Genomic DNA, 25,384 nt, shown 5'->3' with positions numbered 1-25,384 from the left:
AACTAAGCCCGTGCACTGCAACTACTGAGCTTGTGCTTTAGAGCCCGGGAACCGAAACTGCTGAGCCCACATGCCGCAACTACTGAGGCCCAAGTGCCGAGGGCCTGTGCTCCGCAGAAACAGAAGCCACTGGAGTGAGAAGCCCGAGCATTGCTGCTAGAGAGTAGCCCCTGCTCGCCACAGCTAGAGAGGAGCCTTGCAGCAACTAAGACCCAGCACAGCCAATAAATAAATAGATATCTTAACAAGAATACTTTAAAAAAGACCATATAGAAAAATAAAGAAGTTGATTTAAGTGAAAAATTGTACACAGAAAACTCTGCATCTTATATATAAAACTTTGATAAGAATATACACTTGAGTACAAGGAGAGGGAACACATAAAAACAGCAACAAATATTTCACTTGAGGACTTACAGGTGTATTTTTAGACTCTTTTTAATTTTTTTTCAGTAACGTTACATTTTTTAAATAAATATTTTTAAATCACCATACAATCCAGCAGCTTGACTTCTAGGTACATATCCAAATGAATTGAAAGCAGAGTCTTAGGACTTCTCTAGCGGTCCAGTGGTTAGAAATACACCTGCCTAATGCAAGAGACACAGGTTGGATCCCTGGTCTGGCAGGATGCCACCTGCCGTGGAGCAACTAAGCACCATAACGACATTCTAGCCCTCATTCTAGAGCCCACAAGCCTAGAACTACTGAAGCCTGCATACCCTAGGGCCATACTCTGCAAGAAGAGAAGCCACTTCAATGAGAAACCCGCACCCCTCAAGTAGAGAGTAGCCTCCGCTTGCCACCACTAGAGAAAGCCCACACAGTGCAGCCAATAAACAAATATTTTTTTAAAAAGTAGGGTCTCAAATATATATTTGCACACATACGTTCACAGCAGCATTACTCACAATGGCCAAAATGTGGAAGCAATGCCAGGGTCTATCATTGAACGAACAGATAAGAAATGTGGTCCATCCATAGAATGGAATAGTTTTCAGCCGCAAAAAGGAAGGCAATTCTGACACATCTAAAACATGGATAAATGTTGGGGACATTATGCTAAGCAAAATGAGCCAGTCACAAAAGGACAAGCCCTCTATGTCTCTACTTGTCTGATTCAAAGAGACAGAAAGCTGAATGAGTTGGAAAGTTGAATGGCAGTTGCCCAGAGCTGGGAGTGGTAGAAATCATCAGTTAGTATCTAAAGGGGACAGAATTTCATTTTTGTAAGATGAAAGAGTTGTGCTGACTAGTTGCATGACAATGTGAATACATTTAACACTACTGAACCAAATAGTTCCTCTTGGCCCTCCTGCGCCTGCACAGCCACCACTCTTTGGATGTGGGGTTGCTCCTCTTGGCCGCTGCCCCATACCTCGGATATGGGGTAGCTCCTCCAGAGCAGGAGCTTTGCTGGAGCAGCTGTGAAGAGATAGCCCATATCCAAGGTAAGAGAAACCCAAGTAAGACGGTAGGTGTTGCGAGAGGGCATCAGAGGGCAGACACACTGAAACCATAATCACAGAAAACTAGTCAATCTGATCACACGGACCACAGCCTTGTTTAACTCAATGAAACTAAGTCATGCCGTGTGGGGCCACCCAAGACAGACAGATCACGGTGGAGAAGTCTGATAGAATGTGGTCCATGGAGAAGGGAATGGCAAACCACTTCAGTATTCTTGCCTGGAGAACCCCACGAACAGTATGAAAAGGCAAAATGATAGGATACTGGAAGAGGAACTCCCCAGGTCAGTAGGTGCCCAATATGCTACTGGAGATTAGTGGAGAAATAACTCCAGAAAGAATGAAGGGATGAAGCCAAAGCAAAAACAAAGCCCAGTTGTGGACGTGACTGGTGATAGAAGCAAGATCTGATGTTATAAAAAGCAATATTGCATAGGAACCTGGAATGTCAGGTCCATGAATCAAGGCAAATTGGAAGTGGTCAAACAGGAGATGGCAAGAGTGAACGTCGACATTCTAGGAATCAGCGAACTAAAATGGACTGGAATGGGTGAATTTAACTCAGATGACCATTACATCTACTACTATGGGCAGGAATGTCTCAGAAGAAATGGAATAGCCATCATGGTCAACAAAAGAATCCAAAATGCAGTACTTGGATGCAATCTCAAAAACGACAGAATGATCTCTGTTCGTTTCCAAGGCAAACCATTCAATATCACAGTTATCCAAGCCTGTGCCCCAAACAGTAATGCTGAAGAATCTGAAGTTGAACAGTGCTATGAAGACCTACAAGACCTTTTAGAACTAACACCCCAAAAAGATGTCCTTTTCATTATAGGGGACTGGAATGCAAAAGTAGGAAGTCAAGAAACACCTGGAGTAACAGGCAAATTTGGCCTTGGAATACGGAATGAAGCAGGGCAAAGGCTAATAGAGTTCTGCCAAGAGAACGCACTGTTCATAGCAAACACCCTCTTCCAACAACACAAGAGAAGACTCTACACATGGACATCACCAGATGGTCAACACCAAAATCAGATTGATTATATTCTTTGCAGCCAAAGATGGAGAAGCTCTATACAGTCAGCAAAAACAAGACCAAAAGTGGACTGTGGCTCAGATCATGAACTCCTTAGTGCCAAATACAGACTTAAAATGAAGAAAGTAGGGAAAACCACTAGACCATTCAGGTATGACCTAAATCAAATCCTTTATGATTATACAGTGGAAGTGAGAAATAGATTTAAGGGAGTAGATCTGATAGACAGAGTGCCTGATGAACTATGGACGGAGGTTCATGACATTGTACAGGAAACAGGGATCAAGATCATCCCCATGGAAAAGAAATGCAAAAAAGCAAAATGGGTGTCTGAGGAGGCCTTACAAATAGCTGTGAAAAGAAGAGAAGTGAAAAGCAAAGAAGGAAAGGAAAGATATTCCCATTTGAATGCAGAGTTCCAAAGAATAGCAAGGAGAGATAAGAAAGGCTTCCTCAGCAATCAATGCAAAGAAATAGAGGAAAACAACAGAATGGGAAAGACTAGAGATCTCTTCAAGAAAATTAGAGATACCAAGGGAACATTTCAGGCATGGGGTCCTCCGGCTTCTGCCCCTGACCTCGGACATGGGGTAGCTCCTCTCGGCCGCGCTGGTCGCAGCCGCCCATGGTATTAAGATCAGATTGCCAACATCCACTGGATCATCGAAAAAGGAACAGAGTTCCAGAAAAACTTCTATTTCTGCTTTATTGACTATGCCAAAGCCTTTGACTGTGTGGATCACAATAAACTGTGGAAAATTCTGAAAGAGATGGGAATACCAGACCACCTGACCTGCCTCTTGAGAAACCTATATGCAGGTCAGGAAGCAACAGTTAGAACTGGACATGGAACAACAGACTGGTTCCAAATAGGAAAAGGAGTACATCAAGGCTGTATATTATCACCCTGCTTATTTAACTTATATGCAGAGTACATCATGAGAAACGCTGGGCTGGAAGAAGCACAAGCTGGAATCAAGATTGCCGGGAGAAATATCAGTAACCTCAGATATGCAGATGACACCACCCTTATGGCAGAAAGTGAAGAGGAACTAAAAAGCCTCTTGATGAAAGTGAAAGAAGAGAGTGAAAAAGTTGGTTTAAAGCTCAACATTCAGAAAATGAAGATCATGGCATCCGGTCCCATCAATTCATGGGAAATAGATGGGAAAACAGTGGAAACAGTGTCAGACTTTATTTTTGAGGGCTTCAAAATCACTGCAGATGGTGACTGCAACCATGAAATTAAAAGACGCTTACTCCTTGGAAGGAAAGTTATGACCAACCTAGATAGCATATTAAAAAGCAGAGACATTACTTTGCCAACAAAGGTCCGTCTAGTCAAGGCTATGGTTTTTCCAGTAGTCATGTATGGATGTGAGAGTTGGACTGTGAAGAAAGCTGAATGCCGAAGAATTGATGCTTTTGAACTGTGGTGTTGGAGAAGACTCTTGAGAGTCCCTTGGACTGCAAGGAGATCCAACCAGTCCATCCTAAAGGAGACCAGTCCTGGGTGTTCATTGGAAAGACTGATGCTGAAGCTGAAACTCCAATACTTTGGCCACCTCATGTGAAGAGTTGACTCACTGGAAAAGACCCTGATGCTGGGAGGGATTGGGGGCAGGAGGAGAAGCGGATGACAGAGGATGAGATGGCTTGATGGCATCTCCGAATCAATGCACATGAGTTTGGGTGAACTCCGGGAGTTGGTGATGGACAGGGAGGCCTGGCGTGCTGCAATTCATGGCATCGCAAAGAGTCAGACATGACTGAGCGACTGAACTGAACTGAACTGAACCAAATAGGTAAAAATGGCTAAGGCAGCAAATTTTATGGTTACATGTATTTCACCACAATTTAAAAACAAAAAGTCTGTTTTAAAAAGTAACATTTTTATTTTTCCATCATCTAATGTAGCAAATGCACACAGTGAGGATCCAATAAGGATAGAAAAATGGATTAATTGACTGACTGACAAAATGTCTTAAATTAGGAAGGAAGAGATCCCCAAGCCACCAAGTAACAGAGTGATATTTTGAAAACCACATCTGCCTAGGTCTTTTCTCTTCCCAGAACTTTCAATGGCTCCCCACTGCCCTTGTGGGAAAGTCTTCCCAGGTCTTTCCTCTGCTCAGAACCTTCGATGGGTCCCTACTGCCTTTGTGGGAAAGTCAAAGCTCCTAAAGTGGGCATCAGCCTTGACCAAGCACTCACTGCAATGTGCTTGGTACACACACCACACCTTTAATTTTCACAACAACCCCATAAAGGAGGCATTTCACAGATGAGACAATGAGGCCCAGAGAAGTTAAGACATTTGCTCAGAGTCACACTGCTGGTATGAGTCAAAGCCAGAGTCCGTGCTCGTAAGCCCTACACCAAATCATGGCTCAGTCCGGGCCCATCGCCCTAGCTCACATCCCCCTACAGCCCACACATCTCCTCCCCATCATGTGGAGAGGTTTTACACCCCCAAATGTCCTCTGTTATGGTGTCTGACACACCACACCCCTCTTTCCTTGACAACACCCCCACCTCAAAACTAGTGAGAGGACTTCCTGGCTCTCCCTCGTTCCTGGGTGACGTCGTCTAAGCATTGAGTTGTGGTGCTGGCATCATCTGTTTTGTTGATTGTCTCCCCCTTGACTGACTCCTCCAAAGAGAACAGACCATGGCTAGACTCAGGAGTACTGAACACATGGCTTGTCATTTGGGGGACGAAGGAAGGAAGAGGCGGGGGAGGAAGGGAGGGTGGGAGGGCAGAAGGAAGTTCTTTCTGGTCCCCTGAGGCTTTCCACATTGTCACTGGAATCTCTAGAAGATTGTCCTCGTGACATGGGATGAATTGCATGCCCCTGGAGTTAATTGCATTGATTTGCTGGCACTTCCAGAACAAAATACCACAGATCGGATGGCTTAAAATAGCCGAAAGTTCCCCCAGTTCTAGAAGCCAGAAGTCTGAGATCAAGGTACTGGCAGGTTGGTTCTCTCCTTCCCTGCAGATGGCCACCTCCCTTCAATGCCCTCACACTGCGAGTCTGTGTCCTCCTCTCTTCTTTTCACAAGGACCCCCGTCCTGTAAGATTAGGGCCCACCCTAGTGACATCCAAGACAGACCATAAAGAAGGAAGAGCACCGAAGAATTGGTGCTGTCAAACTGTGGTGCTGGAGAAGACTCTTGAGAGTCCCTTGGGCAGCAACAAGATCAAACCAGTCAATCCTAAAGGAAATAAACCCTGAAAATTCACTGGAAGGACTGAAGCTGAAGCTGAAGCTCCAGTACCTTGGCCACTTGATGCTAAGAGCTGACTCATTGAAAAAGACTCTGATGCTGGGAAAGATTGAGGGCAAGAGGCAAGGGGGAACAACAAAAGATGAGATGGTTGGATAGCATCACCCATTCACTGGACATGAACTTGGGCAAAGTCCAGGAGATGGTGAGGGACAGGGAAGCCTGGTGGGCTGCAGTCCATGGGGTCGCAAAGAGTTGGACATGACTTGGCAACTGAACAACAACAACAAAGTGACCTCATTCAGCCTTGATCACCTCTGTCAAGACTCTGTCTCCGAACAATTACTTTCTGAGATCTTGGACTTTAGGGCTTCAACATGTGAGTGTGAAGGACACGATTCACCCCATAATAATTCTCAAAACTCAAGGTGACCCCTTTGCACAAATCACCCTGGGAGCTCCTGCCCAGTTCCAGAGATGCTCCCACAAAGACAAACTTCTGCCAAGCTCGCCTGGCACATCCTCTCAAAGAGCCTCACTGTGAGAATGTGTTCCATCTCAAGAAACATTGTAAGGTCACCAATAGCTGACTGGCAGTCACCTGGATGCAAGTGAAGGCTACTTTTAATAAAAGATGGAGATTTAAAAACAGTATCATTGGCCTTCAGAAGTGAGAAATTTGTCCTAAAGAACTTTCCTCAATGGGGAATGCAGAAACATTTTCAGCAATAACAGTATCCCTGGATCAAGCTCATGGCTTTTCAGGGTGCCTTCTGTGGAGACAAACCATCTGAGAATGTTTATGTATGTATAAAGAATGTATACACATATAAGAATGTGAAGCTGAAGCTCCAAAACTTTGGCCACATGATGCAGAGAGCCAACTCATTTGAAAAGATCCTCATGCTGGGAAGATGGAGGACAGGAGGAGAAGGGGGCAACAGAGGATGAGAAGGTTGGATGGCATCACCGACTCAACTGACATGAGTTTGAGCAACTCCGGGAGAGAGTAAAGGACAGGGAAGCCTGGCACACTGCAGTGCAGGGGGTCACACATAGTTGGACCTGACTTAGTGACTGAACAACATAAGAATGTGTGTGTATATGTATAGAGAATGACTGTATATGTAAATAACTGAATCATTTTTCTGTACAGCAGAAATGAACACAACATTGTAAGTCAGTTCAGTTCAGTTCAGTCGCTCAGTCATGTCCGACTCTTTGCGACCCCATGAATCACAGCACACCAGGCCTCCCTGTCCATCACCAACTCCCAGAGTTCACTCAGACTCACGTCCATTGAGTCAGTGATGCCATCCAGCCATCTCATCTTCTGTCGTCCCCTTCTCCTCCTGCCCCCAATCCCTCGCAGCATCAGAGTCTTTTCCAATGAATCAACTCTTCGCATGAGGTGGCCAAAGTACTGGAGTTTCAGCTTTAGCATCATTCCTTCCAAAGAAATCCCAGGGCTGATCTCCTTCAGAATGGACTGGTTGGATCTCCTTGCAGTCCAAGAGACTCTCAAGAGTCTTCTCCAACACCACAGTTCAAAAGCATCAATTCTTTGGCAATCAGCCTTCTTCACAGTCCAACTCTCACATCCATACATGACCACTGGAAAAACCATAGCCTTGACTAGATGGACCTTAGCTGGCAAAGTAATGTCTCTACTTTTTAATATACTATCTAGGTTGGTCATAACGTTTCTTTCAAGGAGTAAGCGTCTTTTAATTGCATGGCTGCAATCACCATCTGCAGTGATTTTGAAGCCCCCAAAAATAAAGTCTGACACTGTTCCCACTGTTTCTCCATCTATTTCCCATGAAGTGATGGGACCGGATGCCATGATTTTCGTTTTCTGAATGTTGAGCTTTAAGCCAACTTTTTCACTCTCCTCTTTCACTTTCATCAAGAGGCTCTTTAGCTGCTCTTCACTTTCTGCCATAACTACACTGCAATTAAAAAAAAAAAGAATCACAGCATCTTGGTTGTGACTTTGGGCAAGTCATTTGTCCCCTCTGTCCTTAGTGTGACGATCCAAGAGCTGTGCTTATGGAGATGTTGAAAGCACTACACGAAGTGAAATGCAAAAGTCCAATAGAAACACTACTTGTTACTTTTGCAGTTATGTCAACTCTGATATTGGAGAAGGCAATGGCAACCCACTCCAGTACTCTTGCCTGGAAAATCCCACGGACGGAGGAGCCTGGTAGGCTGCAGTCCATGGGGTCGCTAGGAGTTGGATATGACTGAGCAACTTCACTTTCACTTTTCTCTTTCATGCATTGGAGAAGGAAATGCAAACCCACTCCAGTGTTCTTGCCTGGAGAATCCCAGGGATGGGGGAGCCTGGTGGGCTGCCGTCTATGGGGTCGCACAGAGTCAGACATGGCTGAAGCGACTTAGCAGCAGCAGTGTCTCTGATAGCCATCACCAGGGATTTTGGCCAAGAATGGAAGCTATGCTGGAGACCCATCTCAAGTCTTCTTCAACATGAGGTTTTTCTGATTCTAAGCTACAGATTTAAATTACATATCAAGTCCTTCCTTAGCCACACCAAGTTGACCAAGGTTGAGAAGGAAATTCTCATACATTTCTAAAGATTTTAATCCACAAGTAAGCAAACAAACCAAAAAAAAAAAAAAAGTGTCTCAGTGACTCAGAGCAGAGACTGTAATGGCACGAAGTTTTTTGGGGGATGATGAAAATGTTCTAAAATGGATTATAGGTATGGTTGCACAACCCTTGAATATACCAAGCCACCAAACTGTACAATTTAAATCAGTGTGTTGTGTGGGATGTGAATTATATTTCAATAAAACTGTTAATTAAAATTCCCCAAGCCTTTTCCCATGGGCTCCAGCCTGGCTGAATTTCCTGACTGTTCATCAGTGTAAGTTTTGTCCCTTAAGATTCCCACAAAAGTGGCCACGGGGACACAGTCCCACTGTGCAGAGGAGGTGGCCGAAAGACCGTCTTAGACACCCTGGGATACACTTGACAGACATCAAAGCAACGTGAGCAAACATCGTGTGGTTTACCTGCAACAGAGTATGCACCGCGTGGGTGACGGGGAAAACTCCTTCAGTGGCTGATAAACATTCCGAAAATCCAATGAAGTACCCAATTTTAAGGCATCCCAGGATGATGGAAATGAGTGCAAACAATGCGATACTACCTAAATGGGGTGGGGAGGCGGTAGAAACACACACATAGAAGTGTTAGTATGCATTGATCTCATTTCAAAACAAATTATATTAGGCCCTCATATATAAACTTAAATGATTTTTGACAAGGCTGCCAAGATGGCTCAACTGGGAAATGACATTTGTTTCAAAAACTGATGCTGGGAAAGTGGGTGTCCACATGCAAAAGAATGAAGCTGGGGACTTCCCTGGTGATCCAGTGGCGAAGACTCTGTGTTCCCAAAGCAGGGGGCCTGGGGTTTGATCCCTGATCAGGGAACTAGACCCCATATACCACATCTAGTAAGACCCAGGGCAGCCAAATAAATGTGTGTGTGTGTGTGTCTATGCATGTGTGTGTTAGTTGTTCAATCGTTCAGTCCGAGTCTGCGACTCCATGGATTGTAGCCCACCAGGCTCCTTGTCCATGGAATTCTCCAGGCAAGAATACTGAAGTGGGTAGCCATTCCCTTCTCTAGGGGATCTTCCCAACCCAGGGATCGAACCTGGGTCTCCCACATTGCAGGCATATTCTTTACCATCTGAGCCACTGGGGAAGCCCAAATAAAAATTTTTTTTTAATGAAGCTGGATGCTCACCTTACAGCATATATAAAAATTAACTCAAAATGAAAAATGTTAGTCTTTCAGTCATGAAAGATGTAGGAACCCAGGTTTCCTACATTGTAGGCAGAGTCTTTACCATCTGAGCCACCAGGGAATGAATCAAAGACTTATTCTAAAACCTAAAACTATAACATCTTAGAAGAAAACATAGGAAAAAAATCCTTATAATGTTGGCTTTGGCAATGATTTATTGGATATGACACCAAAAGCACAAGCCACAAAAGTAAAAAATAGTTACATTAGTTGCTCAGTTATGTCTGACTCTTTGCAACCCCATGGACTATAGAGTCCATGGAATTCTCCAAGCCAGAATACTGGAGTGCATAGTCTTTCCCTTCTCCAGGGGATCTTCCCAAACCCAGGGATCAAACCCAGGTCTCCCGCATTGCAGGTGGGTTCTTTACCAGGTGAGCCACGGGGGAAGCCCTCATTAAAATGAAAAAATAATTAGGCATCAGAGGACACTATCAACCCACAGAATGAAAGAAAATATTCACAAATCACATATCTGATAAGGTGAGAGTATCCAGATTCTATGAAGAACTACAATATAACGATTTTATTTTTAAAAAAGCAATAAAAAAAAATAAGCACAGGACTAGAATAGACATTTCTCCAAAGAACATATGTAAATGGATATTTAACACATGAAAAAACACTCAACAGCACTAGCCATCAGGGAAAGGAAAATGAAAATCACTATGAAATGCCATCTCACATGCCTTAAGATGGCCACTACCCAAAAAAGAAGAGAGAGAAAAAGGATGGCAGGGGGAAGGAGAGGGGAAGGGGGAGGGGAGAGGAGGGGAGAAGGGAAGGAAGAAAGACAAGAAAGGAGGGAGCAAGGGAGGAAAGATGGAAAATAATAACAGAGATGTGGAGAAACCGGAATCCTTATACACTGGTGATGGGAACATGAAATGGTGTAGCCTCTGTGGAAAACGGTATGGCAGTTGCTCAGAAAATCAAAAACAATAACTCCACAGGGTCTAGCAATTCCACTTCTGGGTTTCTGCCAAAGGATCAAAAGCAGGGACACAAAGGTGTACGTGGACACCGACGTTCATGGCGGCAGCATTCACAAGAGCCTGAAGGAGGAAGCAACCCAAGCGTCTACCATTGGATGAACAGATAAAAATGTGGCATGTCCATTCAGTGGAATAGGATTCAGCTTTAAAAAAGGAAGGCTGTTGTGACACGTGATACCACCTGGACAAACGGTGAGGGCACCATGGAGCTCAAGGTCCATCAGTGAAATAAGCCAGTCACAAAAAGACAAATGCTGCATAATTCCACTTATTCCTTGGAGTAGTTGCCTTCACAGGAACAAAAAGTAAAATGGTGCCTGCCAGGGGCTGGGTGGAGGAGGAAATCGGGAGTTATTTAATGATACAGACTTCTAGTTTTACAAGATGAAAGAGTATTGAACATTAACCGTAATTAATTCACAAACACAAATGTATTTAACACCGCTGAACTGTACCTTTAAATGATTAAGCTGGTAAATTGTATGCTATGTTTATTTTATCACAGTTTTTAATATATATAAAGCAAATTCTACTATTGGCCTCAGGAGCTAAAACTAGAAGAAAACGTTATGACTTGTTTACCATTGTACAGGCCTCAGGCATATTTTGGGGTCTGACAAATGAGGTACATTCAACAGAATTTGGGCAAAACAAAAGAAGTCCTCTAGAAGATTTTCCCATGCAAAATGATCAATCTAAGAGTGTCATTGTTCTGCTCAAAATATCTCAGTTCTTTGATCCTAAAAGCCCACTCGCTAAAGAATAAAAGTAAGGGGTATAAGGTATACAGGAACTTTCTGTACTATCTTTGCAACTCTTCTTTAAAATAGAAAGTTTACTTTTTAAGAATGACAGGGACATGTCTATGGTCGTGGCATGTAAAGTGCTGTGCTAGTGACATGGAGAAAGGAAACACTCTTTGATGGTATATCCAGCACGGTTGACAGCAAATGAAAACAAACAAAAACAGGCATATGAATACGATTGGAAAGGAGTATGCAAAATACATTTAAAAAGGAACTTGTAACCAAATGAAGAAATTAGCAAGAAAAGCATAATAACTGTGGAGATTTGATCAAGGCCAAAGTCCCTAGTCTCTCTTCTGGGCCAGTATCAACCACCATTCATACATTCTCTCCCACGAAGGCAGGAAACCAGATCGTGTGTGACATGCATTATGGCAAGAGAGAGAGAAGGGCCTGGGCCATCACAGGGAGCTATAACATTACAGCTCCGGCCTAAGAAGCCTCCAGTGAGGAGTAATGCAATCACCTGGCTCCTTTCCACTGCTCAAAGCCTTCCAGAAACAACTCTAAGTCACATTTTTTTTTTCCAAATTCTGGAAAATCCCCAGTGAAATCAGAAACCTCACAGGAGTGGAGATTCAATCCCAGGACTTTGAAATGGTTTGACAAATGCATGGTTCCTTTTGATTACAAAGAGAAATGGCCAGATGAAGTGAGGCAGGCGGATTGGGTGGCAAGGGCAGAGGCTGTAACTCTGGGGACCCGGCTGTGTCACGGACAGAATGTGTGAGTTCAGATAGGTCATTCCCAAGCTCCTGGTCTTGGTTTTCCCATCTATAAAACGAGACTGGTCCACAGCCGTGGTTCTCAAACTTGAGCCTGGGTCGGAATCACCTGGAGGACTTGTTAAAGCAAAGAGTACTGGGTCCCACCCCCAGAGTTTCTGATTCAATAGATCTGGGGTGGGGTGCCCAAATTTGCATCTCTAACAAGTTCTCAGGTAGAGCGTATGCTGTCGGCCTGGGACCCCACCTGGAGAATCACTGATTTGGCACACCTCTGTCACTGACATTTCAAGAGTTGTGATAAGAACATCACGTGCCTTCTTACATTCCTGCAGCCCTTCCTTCCTTCATCCATTCTCCCATCCATTTCCTTCTACAACAAATGTTTTAGGGCCTCCTACTATACATAAGGGGCTTCCCAATTGGTACAGTGGCAAAGAATCTACCTGCCAATGCAGGAGATGCAGGTAGATATGGGTTCAAGCCCGAGGTGGGAAGATCCCCTGGAAGAGGAAATGGCACCCCACTCCAGTATTCTTGCCTAGGCAATTCCATGGACAGAGAAGCCTGGTGGGGTCAAGGGGTTCATGAGGTCAAAAAGAATCAGACAGGATTGTGCAATAGAGCACACACGCTCCATGCATGAGGCATTTTGTCAGGTGCTCAAAGGTAAACAAATAAGACTGCTGGAGGAACAAAAATACACACATATAACATTGCGTAAATTGGGGTGTGCAGAAGATATAGAGGGGTGAGCTGCCCCCAAACTTCTCATCTGCATCGTGCAAAATCAGAAGCCAGTGGAAGAGTAGCTAGAGTCCACTGCAAGGACCCTATTCCCAGGCAAGATGGTGCCCACGGGTCAGGGCAAAAGACAGAAAGATATTTGAAGACATGCCAAATATAATTGTTTGACACCTCTTTGTTGTTCAAATAAGACCCAGGCACTTGGGAGATAAAAACATCAATAAAATAAAGTATATGTCCTTGGTGAGTTTAACCTTCTAGTGGGAAAGACAAGAAAATAAGCAAATAAGTGATAAACACAGAAGAAATGTCAGGAAGTGCCAAGTGCATGAGGTTGACGATGGCTGTCAGAAAAGGATTCTCTGAGAAGGTGACAGCTGAACAGACAAAAAATGATGGGAGAAAAATACCCACAGAACTCACCTGACAAAGGGCTTTAACCAAACAATTAGGAGCTTTAACCAAACAATCAGGAGCCCTCTTAGTGAGGGAAGACGAAGAAGAAAGGGAGAAAAAATGAGCGATAAACTTTGCAACAGATTGAAGAGGTAGATGGATGTATAATGGAAGGAAAGAGAGAAGGAAGGGAGGGAGGGTGTAAACGGGTGGATGATGGATGGATGGATGGATAGATGGTGGACGATGATGATGGAAGGAGGGATGGATGGATTATGGATGGATGCATGAGTGAATGGATGAATAGTCCAGTTTAATAGAAATAAGAAGAAGATGATAGAAGTTATATCCAAATGCATGAAGATAAACTGTCTGGAAATGTGGAATTTACATGCTCTTTAAAGACTTGTGATACAAACTAAGCTGGGGATGTACTGAGTGAGGAGCAGAACAACCTTTCAAAGTTCTCATGGTAAAGAGATGGGTACTAGGGGAAAAGAGGGAAACAAATGCATTCTAAAGGTCTTATCTCTTTGGAATAGAGAGGAATGGGAGGATCTTGGAGTGGGAAGCAATGTGGTGAGAATGGAGCAATATTTATCTGATTATGAGAATGAGGAAAGGTAAGCTAGTCATTAATAAAGTAGAAAAACACAGTAGAATGTCCAAGTTCTCCAAAGAGCAAACACTGGAAAAGGCAAATGAGTCAACAATATGTACAATAAATCATTATAATCATCCTAAAGAAAAACAGAAACAACAAAATCCACAATATAAATCATTACAATTAGAATGATCTAAGTCTCCCATTAATTAGTAAACAAAGATGGGAATTCTGAATTAAAACCAAAACCTAACTATATGATCTTTACACGAAACACACTTTGAGCTGAGTGACAGCAGTGGAAAAGAGGGAGGTGGACAAAGTGGAAGTAGGCAACACAAACTAAAAGCAATGAGTAGAGGCATGTTAATATCCGACCCACGGGATTCAAGATTCACTGTAAACACTTAGGACAAATAATTCTTCCATCTTTATCATTACATGTGAAAAAAAAACATCATGTATGAGGAAGACATAATAATCAAATAATCCAAATAAAATCATTTTTGTTTTGTGTATTTAACTCCTACTTTAAAAAAAAAATTGAGTGAAAGATTTCAGAACCAGACAGATCTAGCAGACATAGACAGGACATAGAGGAACTGAACTGCACAACTGACAAACTTGGTTTTACGACATCACCTTGCATGTTGATAAAAATCAATTATGTCATAAAGGCACAGAACATAGAGTGTCATGGTAGGTACCAACTCCCTGGCTTCAAATCCATTTGCTACCACTTTATTATTGTTGATGACCTTGAGTAACTTCCTAACTTCCCTGTGCCTCCATTTCCTCATCTGTAAAATGTGGATTATAAGACTGACTGTCTCCTAGGGATGTTCAGTTCAGTTCAGTCACTCAGTCGTGTCCAAGCCTTTGTGACCCCATGGACTGCAGCATGCCAGGCTTCCCTGGCCATCACCAACTTCCGGAGCTTGCTCAAACTCATGTCCATTGAGTCGGTGACACCATCCAACCATCTCATCCTCTGTCATCCCCTTCTCCTCCCACCTTCAATCTCTCCCAGCAGCAGGGTCTTTTCCAATGAGTTGGCTCTTCCCATCAGGTGGCCAAAGTATTGGAATTTCAGCTTCAGTATCAATTCTTCCAGTGACTGTTCAGGACAGATTTCCTTTAGGATGGACTGGTTGGATCTCCTTGCACTCCAAGGGACTCTCAAGAGTCTTCTCCAACACCACAGTTCAAAAGCATCCATTTTTCAGCACTCAACTTTCTTTATAGTCCAACTCTCACATACATATGTGACTACTGGAAAAACCACAGCTTTGACTAGATGGACTTTTGTTGGCAAAGTAATGTCTCTGCTTTTTAATATGCTGTCTAGGTTGATCATAGCTTTTCTTCCAAGAAGCAAGCGTCTTTTTATTTCATGGCTACAGTCACCATCTGCAGTAGCCTGAAGGCTACTTTGGAGGTCAAAAAAATAAAGCCTCTCATTGCTTCCATTGTTTCCCCATCTATTTGCTATGAAGTGATGGGATCGGATGGAATGATCTTAGTTTTCTGAATGTTGAGTTTTAAGCCAACTTTTTCACTCTGCTCTTTCACTTTCATCATCAGGCTCTTTAGTTCTTCCTTGCTTTCTGCCATAAGGGCGCTATCATCTGCATATCTGAGGTTATTGATTTTTCTCCCAGCAATCTTGATTCCAGCTTGTGCTTCATCCAGTCCAGCACTTTGCATGTTGTACCCTGCATGTAAGTTAAATAAGCAGGGTGACAATATATAGTCTTGATGTACTCCTTTCCCAATTTGGAACCAGTCTTTTGTTCCATGTCCGGTTCTAACTGTTGCTTCTGAAAGCCTGCATACAAGCTTTTCAGGAGTCAGGTAAGATAGTCTGGTATTCCCATCTCTTGAAGAATTTTCCACAGTTTGTTGTGATCCACACAGTCAAAGGCTTTGGCATAGTCAATAAGGCAAAAGTAGATGCTTTTATGGAACTCTCTTGCTTTTTTGACAATCCAGTGGATGTTGGCAGTTTGATCTCTGGTTCCTCTGCCTTTTCTAAATACATCTTGAACATCTGGAAGTTCTCGGTTCATGTACTGTTGAAGCCTAACTTGAAGGATTTTGAGCATTACCTTGTTAGCATCTGAAATGAATGCAATTGTGCAGTAGTTTGAACATTCTTTGGTGTTGCCTTTCTTTGGGATTGGAATGAAAAACGACCTTTTCCAGTCCTGTAGCCACTGCTGAGTTTTCCAAATTTGCTGGCATTTTGAGTACAGCACTTTAACAGCATCATCTTTTAGGATTTGAAATAGCTCAGCTGGAATCCATCACTTCCACTAGCTTTGTTCGTAGTGATGCTTCCTAAGGCCCACTTGACTTCGCATTCCAGAATGTCTGGTTCTGGGTGAGTGGTGACACCATCATGGTTATCTGGGTCATGAAGATCTTTTCTGTACAGTTCTTGTGTGTATTCTTGCCACCTCTTCTTAATATCTTCTGCTTCTATCAGGTCCATACCATTTCTGTCCTTTATTGTGACCATCTTTGCATGAAATGTTCCCTTGGTATCTCTTAATTTTCTTGAAGAGATCACTAGTCTTTCCCATTCTATTGTTTTCTTCTATTTCTTTGCACTGATCACCGAGGATGGCTTTTTTATCTCTTATCTCACCTAGGGGTGTAGAGGAGATTAATAAGGTCAACTGTCTCCTAGGGGTGTGGAGGAGATTAAATGAGTCATGACATGGAAAGCACCCAGAACAGGGTCCTACAAATAAAAAAATTCTACAAGGATGTTATCATCCTTATTATTATCCCTTAACTAGGTAGAGCCAATTAGAAGGTTCTGCAGCCACATTACTTAAGAATAATCCTAAAATGTTTAGTGTTGGCAGAGGGGAGACCTCTTCTTCTGTGTTAGGTGCCCAGAGCCCTCCTAGGGGTCTAGAATCTTGAACTGTAGACTCTTAGAGGTTGAAGTTACCACAGAGTTAGTCTACATCCCCCATCTCATGCAAAGATGCTTCCCATTGCATCATGACCAGCATCTGTCTGGTCTCCACCTGAATGTGCCCAGGGCTGGGAGGCTCACCCTTTGCATCACCAGCTGCTGCTTAGATTAGAATGCTCTTCCCCACATGGAACTTCAGCCAGCATCCCAGAACCATCATCCTCTTTCCTGGCAATTCTGCCATCATTCACTCATTCCTTCATCCATCCATTCAACTATCCATTCATCCATTTGATGATTCAGTAAATATCAACTGGCACTCACTGTATGTTAGGCAGTGTGCCAGGAGCTCAGGTTATAATGGGAAGTGCATTCAAACAGGGTCTCTGCTTTGAAGAGCTCACTATCTGGTTAGATCAATAAACTGAATGACACAATCTCCTGCTTGTGAAGTGCTAGGAGGAAAATGAACAGGGTGTTATAAGAACATACAACCTGGAAGACCCACCTGGTCTGAAAGCAACATGAAAGGCTTCCCTGAAAAAATGACTCTCATTTCCTAGGAAACCCCCTACCATCTCCACATCCTCTCTCTTCTGGACTGTCTGTACACCCCTTTCACTCCTCCTGGGGCCACCCCTCAGTGGCACCTATGTGATGCTCAACAGGGGATACTCCACTTGCAGCCTGACTTCCTTTCCAATCAGTGCCCAACCAGCATCAGCTTTTTAGGCAGCTGCATTATAAGGCTGAAACCATGAGAGGAGATTTGTATTTTCTACTAGAGCAGAAATCCCATCCAAAAAAACAAAACAAAAAAGTACATGTGAGAGAATGCATGCAGTTAGGCAAGACTCTGTCACAGTGAGCCCAGGCTGAGCCTAGGAGATAGTCGCTCCCTTTCCTGGGGAAATCGCTCAAAAACCCCTGCATCTTCACCTGCTCCAGAATTTTGCTGGGTGTCACTGTGATGCTCAGTTCTCTACATTCTGTGTATTCTTTTATCCTTTTTTAAATTCAAGGTAGCCTCCCGAGACCCTACATATTCTCCCTATATGTAATGTACACATGTGCTCAGTTGCTCGGTCCTGTCTGATTCTTTGCAACTCCATGGACTGTAGCCCTCCAGGCTTCTTTGTCCAGGGGATGGGATTCTCCAGGCAAGAACCCTGGAGTCGGTTGCCCTGCTCTCTTCCAGGGGGTCGAACCCGAATCTCCTGCATTGCAGCAGATTCTTTACTGCTGAGCCATCAGGGAAGCCCCACCCCCGACATTGGGGTATCATCCCATTTTACAAATGAGAAAATTGAGGCAGAAAAGCGAGGCTACATGCAGGGGGCTGGGGCAGAGAGCTCTTAGCCCCCGTGCTCTGATGCCCCTCACTGTCTGCACCACCCTTGCCCCCTCTTGCAGCTCTCCATACAGGGGCCACACCCGAGCATCCTGGCCCCAGAGCCCGGCCAGTGCCCAGAGCTCAGTCCAGGCTGTTGAACCAAACTGAATCAATGTTTCTGCCCAGCCGCCACAAAAGGTGCCCCCATGCTGCGGGCTCTGTTATTCTCTGCATGTTCCAAAGACTCCTCTGCTGGGTGGAAAGGACAGAAATTACATGGGTGTGAGGGATTTTGCCCCCTCTGTCACCCTCTAATATCACAAGGAGCTCAGCCCTCTTCTCTTTCTCGCTCTATCTGAATGTTTCCATTGACAGGGGCTCAACCCTCCCCCTGATGCCCTTTCAGCTTCTTGGTCCAGAAGATGAAGGTGACAACATCCACCTCAAGAACCGCTGTGAGACTGGAAATATTACACTAAGTGAAAGAAGCTGATCACCAACAGGACATATTAGGTGAGTCCATTCACTAACATGTCCAAGCCAGGCAAATCTAGAGATAGAAAGTAGATTCATGGTTATCTGTTCCTAGGGTGGATATGGGTAAGGGCTCTCAGGGGGTAAGAGGTATCAGGGGATAAGAGCTAAAGGGCACATGCTTCTATTTGAGATGATAAAACGTTCTAAAAACTGACTGTGGTGATAGTTGCACATATCTGTGAATAGGGTTATTCACAACCCATCAGCTGGTGCACTTTATGTGTGTGTGTGTGTGAGTCGTTCAGTTGTGTCCAACTCTTTGCAACCCCATAGACTATAGCCTGCCAGGCTCCTCTGTCCATGGAATTCTCCAGACAATAATACTGGAGTGGGTTGCCATTCCCTTCTCCAGGGGATCTTCCCAGCCCAGGGATCAAACCCAAGTCTCCTGCATTGCAGGTGGATTCTTTAAATGGGTAAATTGTAGATTATGTGGACTATGTCTCAAGAGGACTATTGTTTAAGAAACAGGGTAAGAATTGCTGGGCACACTGACACGTGCTGACTATACCCGCAGCAGGAACAGAAGCCCAGGAAAACAAGGGGTGTCTGGAGAGGCTGTGTCTGCAGAGGCCTGAGGTGATCAGATTGAGATGAACATCCATCCTGAGGAGGAAGCCAACCTGAAGCCCAGCTCCACATTTATGAACTTGCTGCATCCGCTCTGAAGTCAGCAGGGTGGACTGGAATCCCACGGGGACCCACCCTGACCGCTCCCTTCTTAGCTGCAACAGACACTGCCACAGGGCTGCATGCTGGGTTTTGCAATCCTGCCAAGCATCCTCCTCTGGAGTTTCTGGCGGCATTGCCAGACTGTGGGCTCCCTGGGTTCAGAGACAGTTGCATCCTTGGATCCTGTAGACTTCATCCCTTGCCTCTATCTCCTCCTCTGCTCCCCGCCACCATCCCCAACAGGCCTCACCTCTCTTCACACAGGTGCTTGAAACCATCTGTTTTTGCAACCTTCAATTTCTCACACATGGAGACGGCCTCTTTTTGAAATCCATCACTGCATCCCAACCTTTCTCTCTATAGCCACCTGTTCTGGGCATGTCTTACAGATGCACCTTGCTTTACTTGTAGCCCCCTAACAGATAAGGACCACAGTACTCAGAGCAGATGGAGAGGCAATGTGCCGTGTACACAGATGCACCTCATTCTACATAAAAAAGCACTTTGTAAGAATGTCTATATGTGTATAACTGGGCCACTTTGCTGTACAGCAGATATTGGTGCAACACTGTAAATCAACTATCCTTCAGTTTCTAAAAAAGAAAGAGAAAAAAGAAGTAATGATAAGAGCTAATCAATTATGGTGCAGGAGAGGGCAGAGAAGCAACCAATGAATCTTCCTAAGCCCTCTTTGCTAAAAAAAAAAAAAAAAAGAAGAAGAAGAAGAAGAAAGAAACAAAAGAAAGAAAAAAAGTGGGGGAGCACTCCGTAAAAATCTGATCTCATTTTAAAAGGAGTAGATTTGGGAGTGATTATTCACACACACAAAGAAAGCATCACCGTAACAAACGACTTTGTTAGGGACAATATCTCTAACAAGCATTCCGAACACACTCATTAAACGTGGCTATTAGTCCTATTGTCGTCATTGCCATGATTTTGTGTTAATAACGCTTCTCTGGGCTTGAGACAGGCCAGAAACCAGGAAAAAAGAAACCTCCCTTCACCACTGCAGTCCTTCAAGAGACCAGAAACAGGACCTTGGTAATTAACAGGATGAAACAGCTACTCATGGGATTTTCCTGTCACTGCGCACCGGGGCTGGCATGAGATATCCTGCTGCTACCACTTCTTCCAGAAGAAATCAGTCTCTTTACTCAGCAAATAGAGGATTTGGATGGATAATTCATCCTTCCTGCTGATTTTTTATGACAGCCAATGATTTTTGTTCCCCCAAAAGTCTTCACTTTCTCATAGGCAGTAGGCAAGACAGAATGTCTTCTGCTCAAAGAAATGTTTCACAGCTCATACCAAGACCCAAAAACTTTCTCTGGAAAACCTCAGGGTCCAGAATGCCACAGGCTGGCTCTTTGTCAGAGCTGCAGACTTCCAAGACCAACACAGAAGCCAGGGCAGAGCTAAGTCAAACCTGTCTTTCCAGTTGGGATTCCAAGGAAAACCTCAGTCCCTGCTTCAGCTGAAGGCACTTCCTTTGGCACTGTGGCCTCCTAGCGTACTTTTGGGATGATTAGGCTCTTGCTTCTTTGATAAACCACAGCTCATTTACAGGGGTAGACAGTGCTTCGCAAACCGCTTTCAGGCAACATCTCCCAGCTCCTTCCCTGAGAGGCAACCAGGATTCTTATTTTACTGATGAGGAAACTGGGACTCAGAAAGGCAAGGGTAACAGAGCTGAGTTATTGTGCCATGCCTTCAGAGTCAGCACCACCTCCATCATCCACATGCCTCACCTGAAGCGTTCTGTTATTATGGAACAGCTTGCTGAGTGTCTAAACAGCCACACCATTTACTGAACGCCTACTATGTGCTCTCTCGACATTGCCTCTTTTATTCCATCTCTGCCTGATATCCAATGGACATCTCAGATGTAACACATCCACAGGAGGGCCCTGATTCTGCATTCCCACCCTGCTCCTCCCTCTGTCTTCCTAGTGTTGGAATATGGCAGTGCCACCTACCCACTGACTGGGGCCGCAATGCTCAGAGTCTTCCTGGGAGGAGGGAAAGAGAGAGGAGGGAAGAGAGAGGAAGACCAGGGCAGAGGAGGGAGATAAGGAAGGAGGAGGGGAGGGTGGGAGAAAGAAAAGACAGAAGGAGGGAGAGTGGGGGAGGAAGAGAGAAAGGAAAGAAGGAAGGAGGGTGGATGGAAAAGGGAGACGTGGAGGAGAAGGGAAGTGCCGGGAGCCAGCATGAGGAACTCCGCCCACGGCAAAGGTCATGAGGAAGGAGGCTTGGCATACGCAAAGGCGTGATCAAACCTCAGGAAACCCCCTGTTCCCGAGCATCTACCCCCAAAACCAGAGTCTATCTACTTTACTGTTTCATGCTCTTGCCTACACTTCTGACTTTATGGGGGGCTGTTCCCCACCAGTTCTCTCAGAGAAGGAGTTAACTTGCAGCTCCAAGTCAATAAAAATTCCTGTGCATGACAAGAGTGTTTCAACTTACGAACTCCTCTGAAGGTTATCTAGCCCGCCTATATAGGTTCGTCTGGCCACATGTGATTGTTTACAGCCTCCCAACCTGAGAGGCACAAGATGTTTTAGACTTATTAAAGGCAAATTCTTTTGGGAAGTTAGAAATTATTAGTATAGTGGGTTGGTTAGGAATTATATTGGTGAAGGGTTTTTCATTTGTTGTGCCAATAATTGCTGCTAATTCCCTGCCCTGGGTGGGACAACTTTGTCTCAGGTCAAACCTCTCTGCTGGCAAACTAGCTTGTGTGACAGGATTATCCATACTCCTGCCACATGATTGTTTACTACCTCTCAACCATAAACAGCACAGAGAGTTTTGGAGTATTTTGAGAGTCTTAATTAGCATAGGGCTTTTCTCATTGTTGAGTCAATGATTGCCGCCAGGCCTCCATATCCTTAGGTACCTGGGAATATATTAATCAATGTATTTGGAATATAGAAAAGGAAATATAGTAGTTTTTAAGGTTAGCAATACTAGACTTTTTGAGTTAATGAATTTTCTCTTTTGTAATAGATCGCTGTACTTTGTTATAAATCACTGTGTCCTTGCTATGTAAAAATGTAACTTTATCACTATCTTAAGACTAAATAGATCTTAAGGGGAGCATTGGTGAAAGGATTTTCATTTGTTGGGCTGATGTTTGCTGCTAAATCTCCATATTCCCTGTCCTTATAATGAATATAACTAGCATATAGGAGAAATAAGTATTAACCTTTAAGATTAATCATGTTAACTTTGGGTTAAATAAATTCTTTTCTTGATTGGAACTCACTACACCCTCACCCTATAGGAATGCAACTTTATTTGGAGGGTGGTGCCTGGTTTAAGAAAAAACAACCTTGGAAAAAATAAGTTTTTTGGTTATCAGAAAGAAAGGATCATAAAATGTCAGCAGGCCTCATGGCCAGAAGATGATGTAAAATCCCTAAGATCTTTTTTTATGTAAAGCACCTGATTTTGATAAAGGTCAGGACTGCTGACCCCCGCATGACTCTGTATTCATCCCTATGTGTAACAAAAGGTATATAAGCAAACTTAAAAATAAAGAAATGGGGATCAGTTTCTGGAAAGACTGATTCCCCCATGTCGTTTTTTCTTGCTCCCCGTTTTTCTGGCTGAATTCCCATCTGGAGTGTGGGTGCTCGCCATGTCTACTTACTGGTCCCGGCTTTCAAGCCCATGCGAGAAGGAGCCCAAAGAGGGGCACCTTCTGATATTCAAGTGGCGCCGGTGGCCCAACGTAGATGGTGCAAATTCCTTGTCTTGGAATTTTATTGGTATCCCATGTAAACCAAGTTATTCAGCCTCTTTTTCTCTCCCACTATTTTCTGGCCGAATTCCCATCTGGTGCATGGGTACTCACCAAGCCTGCTAATTTTGCCTGGGCTTCTAAGATCGGACCGGGGGGGCCTCAGTGCCTCCTCTCCTTCGGGAGAATGGGAAGACTCCTGCAGCTTACGTAGGTGGTGATTGGTATTCCGTGTAAACCAACTTATTCAGCCTCTCTTTCTCTCCTACTATTTTCTGGCCGAATTCCCATCTGGTGCATGGGTACCCACCAAGCCTGCTAATTTTGCCTGGGCTTCTAAGATCGGACCAGGGAGGCCTCAGTGCCTCCTCTCCTTCGGGAGAACGGGAAGACGCCTGCCACCTACGTAGGTGGTGACTGGTATTCCATGTAAACCAAGTTATTCAGCCTCTTTTTCTCTGCCAATTTTCTAATCCCTCTCTATCTGTAATTAAATAAGTTATTTCCAAGGATGCCGACTCTGTCCCCACCTTCGAATCACCCTGGATCCACCGGGGCTGGACCCCGGCAGGGAAGGGTTGGATGAGGGGAGAAGAAGAAGGGAAGAAACAAGAACAGAAGGATGGAGGAGGAAGGAAGTGAGGGAAAGACCAAGGGAAGATTCTGCCACTACAGAGAAGTGAAGGTCAAAAGCCTGTGTGTGATATTTTTGAGCCTAAGTCAACAGCCTCAAAGTAACATTCCATTCTTTTTTCATGTTTGTTTGCTGTGGCTCTGGATTCACTGCCATTTGTAGGATCACAAAACCATGAACTTCCCTGAAACAACCACTTTCAGAGCAGGAATTTGGGCCACCCTGAAGTCGTGTGCAGTTTTTCCAAAGGCAAGATGAACTAGACACAGTCCCTGAGCCTAAGAAACCTCAAATCTCATCTGGATGGCCAGGCTCATATCCAACTAGTCATAAGACAAGGCAGAAATTCACAAAGGCAAAGAGCTCTACATAGAGGCAAGGTGACCCATGGGAGTGAGGAGTAATTCCTGCCAAGTGTGGGGAGAAGGTGGCGTTGGGGACAGATCTGTGAAGGAATGACACACTGTGATGGCAACTTGAAGCCTTTGAGCCTGGAGCACAGAATGAGGACAAAAGAGAAGATTAAAGAGTCACCTGGGACCCGATCAGAGAGAGCCTTGAACGCCGGGATAGGGAGTGTGGCCTCCTTCACGGGGTCAGTGGAACCGTGGCAGGGCTTTAAATAAGGAAAGAAAGATGTGAATAGGTTTGTGTAACTGTACCTGCAACGTCTGGAGAAGGAGATGGCAACCCACTCCAGTGTTCTTGCCTGGAGAATCCCAGGGACAGGGGAGCCTGGTGGGCTGCCGTCTATGGGATCGCACAGAGTCGGACACTACTGAAGCGACTTAGCAGCAGCTGCTGCTGCAACGTCGGAATAAAAGGCAAGAGCCTGAAGACGGAGGGAGAGAGAAGAGAAGTGAAGGTGGCGGGAGGGGGGCGCAGAAAAGATGGACAGGAAGACGGAGGCAGAAAAGACTAAAGGAGAGAGGTGGAAGGGAGCGAGGGCGCAGAGATACCGCGGGGCTGCAGCTAGCAGGCGAGCAGGCTGATTTCGCGGTGCGCTCGCCCGCCCGCCCGCTGGTGTGCTGCGTCGGAGACTCACCGCGAAGCCAGCGCGCGCCGGCGTACGCGTCCTTGAGGCGGAAGAGGCGGCGGTGCGCGGAGCTGCGGCGCACATAAGACACCATCCAGAGCAGCTGCAGCAGCATGAGCGCCGTGAGGAAGCACAGCAGGTCCCTCTTGCCCACGCCCGAGGCGTGCACGGCCCAGGCCAGCAAGAACAGCAGCCCCGCCACGAACACGTTCAGCGCGTACTGGCTGCTCAGGGCCTCGGCCAGCTTCTGCGGGAAGCTCCCGCGGACGGCGCACCGCCGAGGCGCCGGGGAACCCGGGGATCCCCGGAACCCCGGAGCCAAGAACGGGGCCGGCGGGCGGGCCGCGGGCCAGGACGAGCCTCTCTCCGAGTCGCTCGGAGCCTCCAGGGGAGCGGCAGGCGCCCCTTGACCCTCGCGAATCATTGAGTGACCCTCACCTAGTCTAGCCTCGGGGATGGCTGCGACTTGCGCCCCACCCGCCGCTCCCGTCCTCCCCTGCCCTAGCCCCGAGGGGCCTCGGCCGATCAGACCCCCCTGTCCTGATCACCCGCGGACACCTGGTCTCCCGCCGACACCTGGTCTCCCGCCTTCTGCCCCCTGCCCTCGGTCAAGGCGCTCACCCAATCCACTTACC

General features: G+C 45.2%; 1 protein-coding gene across 1 annotated transcript in view; it reads right to left on the bottom strand.

The window, feature by feature from the left end:
- OTOP1 (otopetrin 1) overlaps positions 1-25,384 on the bottom strand; it is a 46,270-nt gene extending 20,886 nt beyond the window's left edge. Inside the window, exons 1-2 of the mRNA XM_040238336.1 lie at positions 24,759-25,384; positions 8,785-8,921 (exon numbers count right to left, since the gene is read on the bottom strand). Of these exons, the coding sequence (XP_040094270.1) occupies positions 8,785-8,921; positions 24,759-25,173 (552 nt within the window). The 5' untranslated portion in view covers positions 25,174-25,384. The remainder of the gene's footprint in view (positions 1-8,784; positions 8,922-24,758) is intronic.

The sequence above is a fragment of the Oryx dammah genome, unplaced genomic scaffold (assembly GCF_014754425.2).
Source record: "Oryx dammah isolate SB20612 unplaced genomic scaffold, SCBI_Odam_1.1 HiC_scaffold_3, whole genome shotgun sequence".
NCBI lineage: Eukaryota > Metazoa > Chordata > Mammalia > Artiodactyla > Bovidae > Oryx > Oryx dammah.
This window is presented reverse-complemented; position numbering and strand designations above follow the sequence as displayed.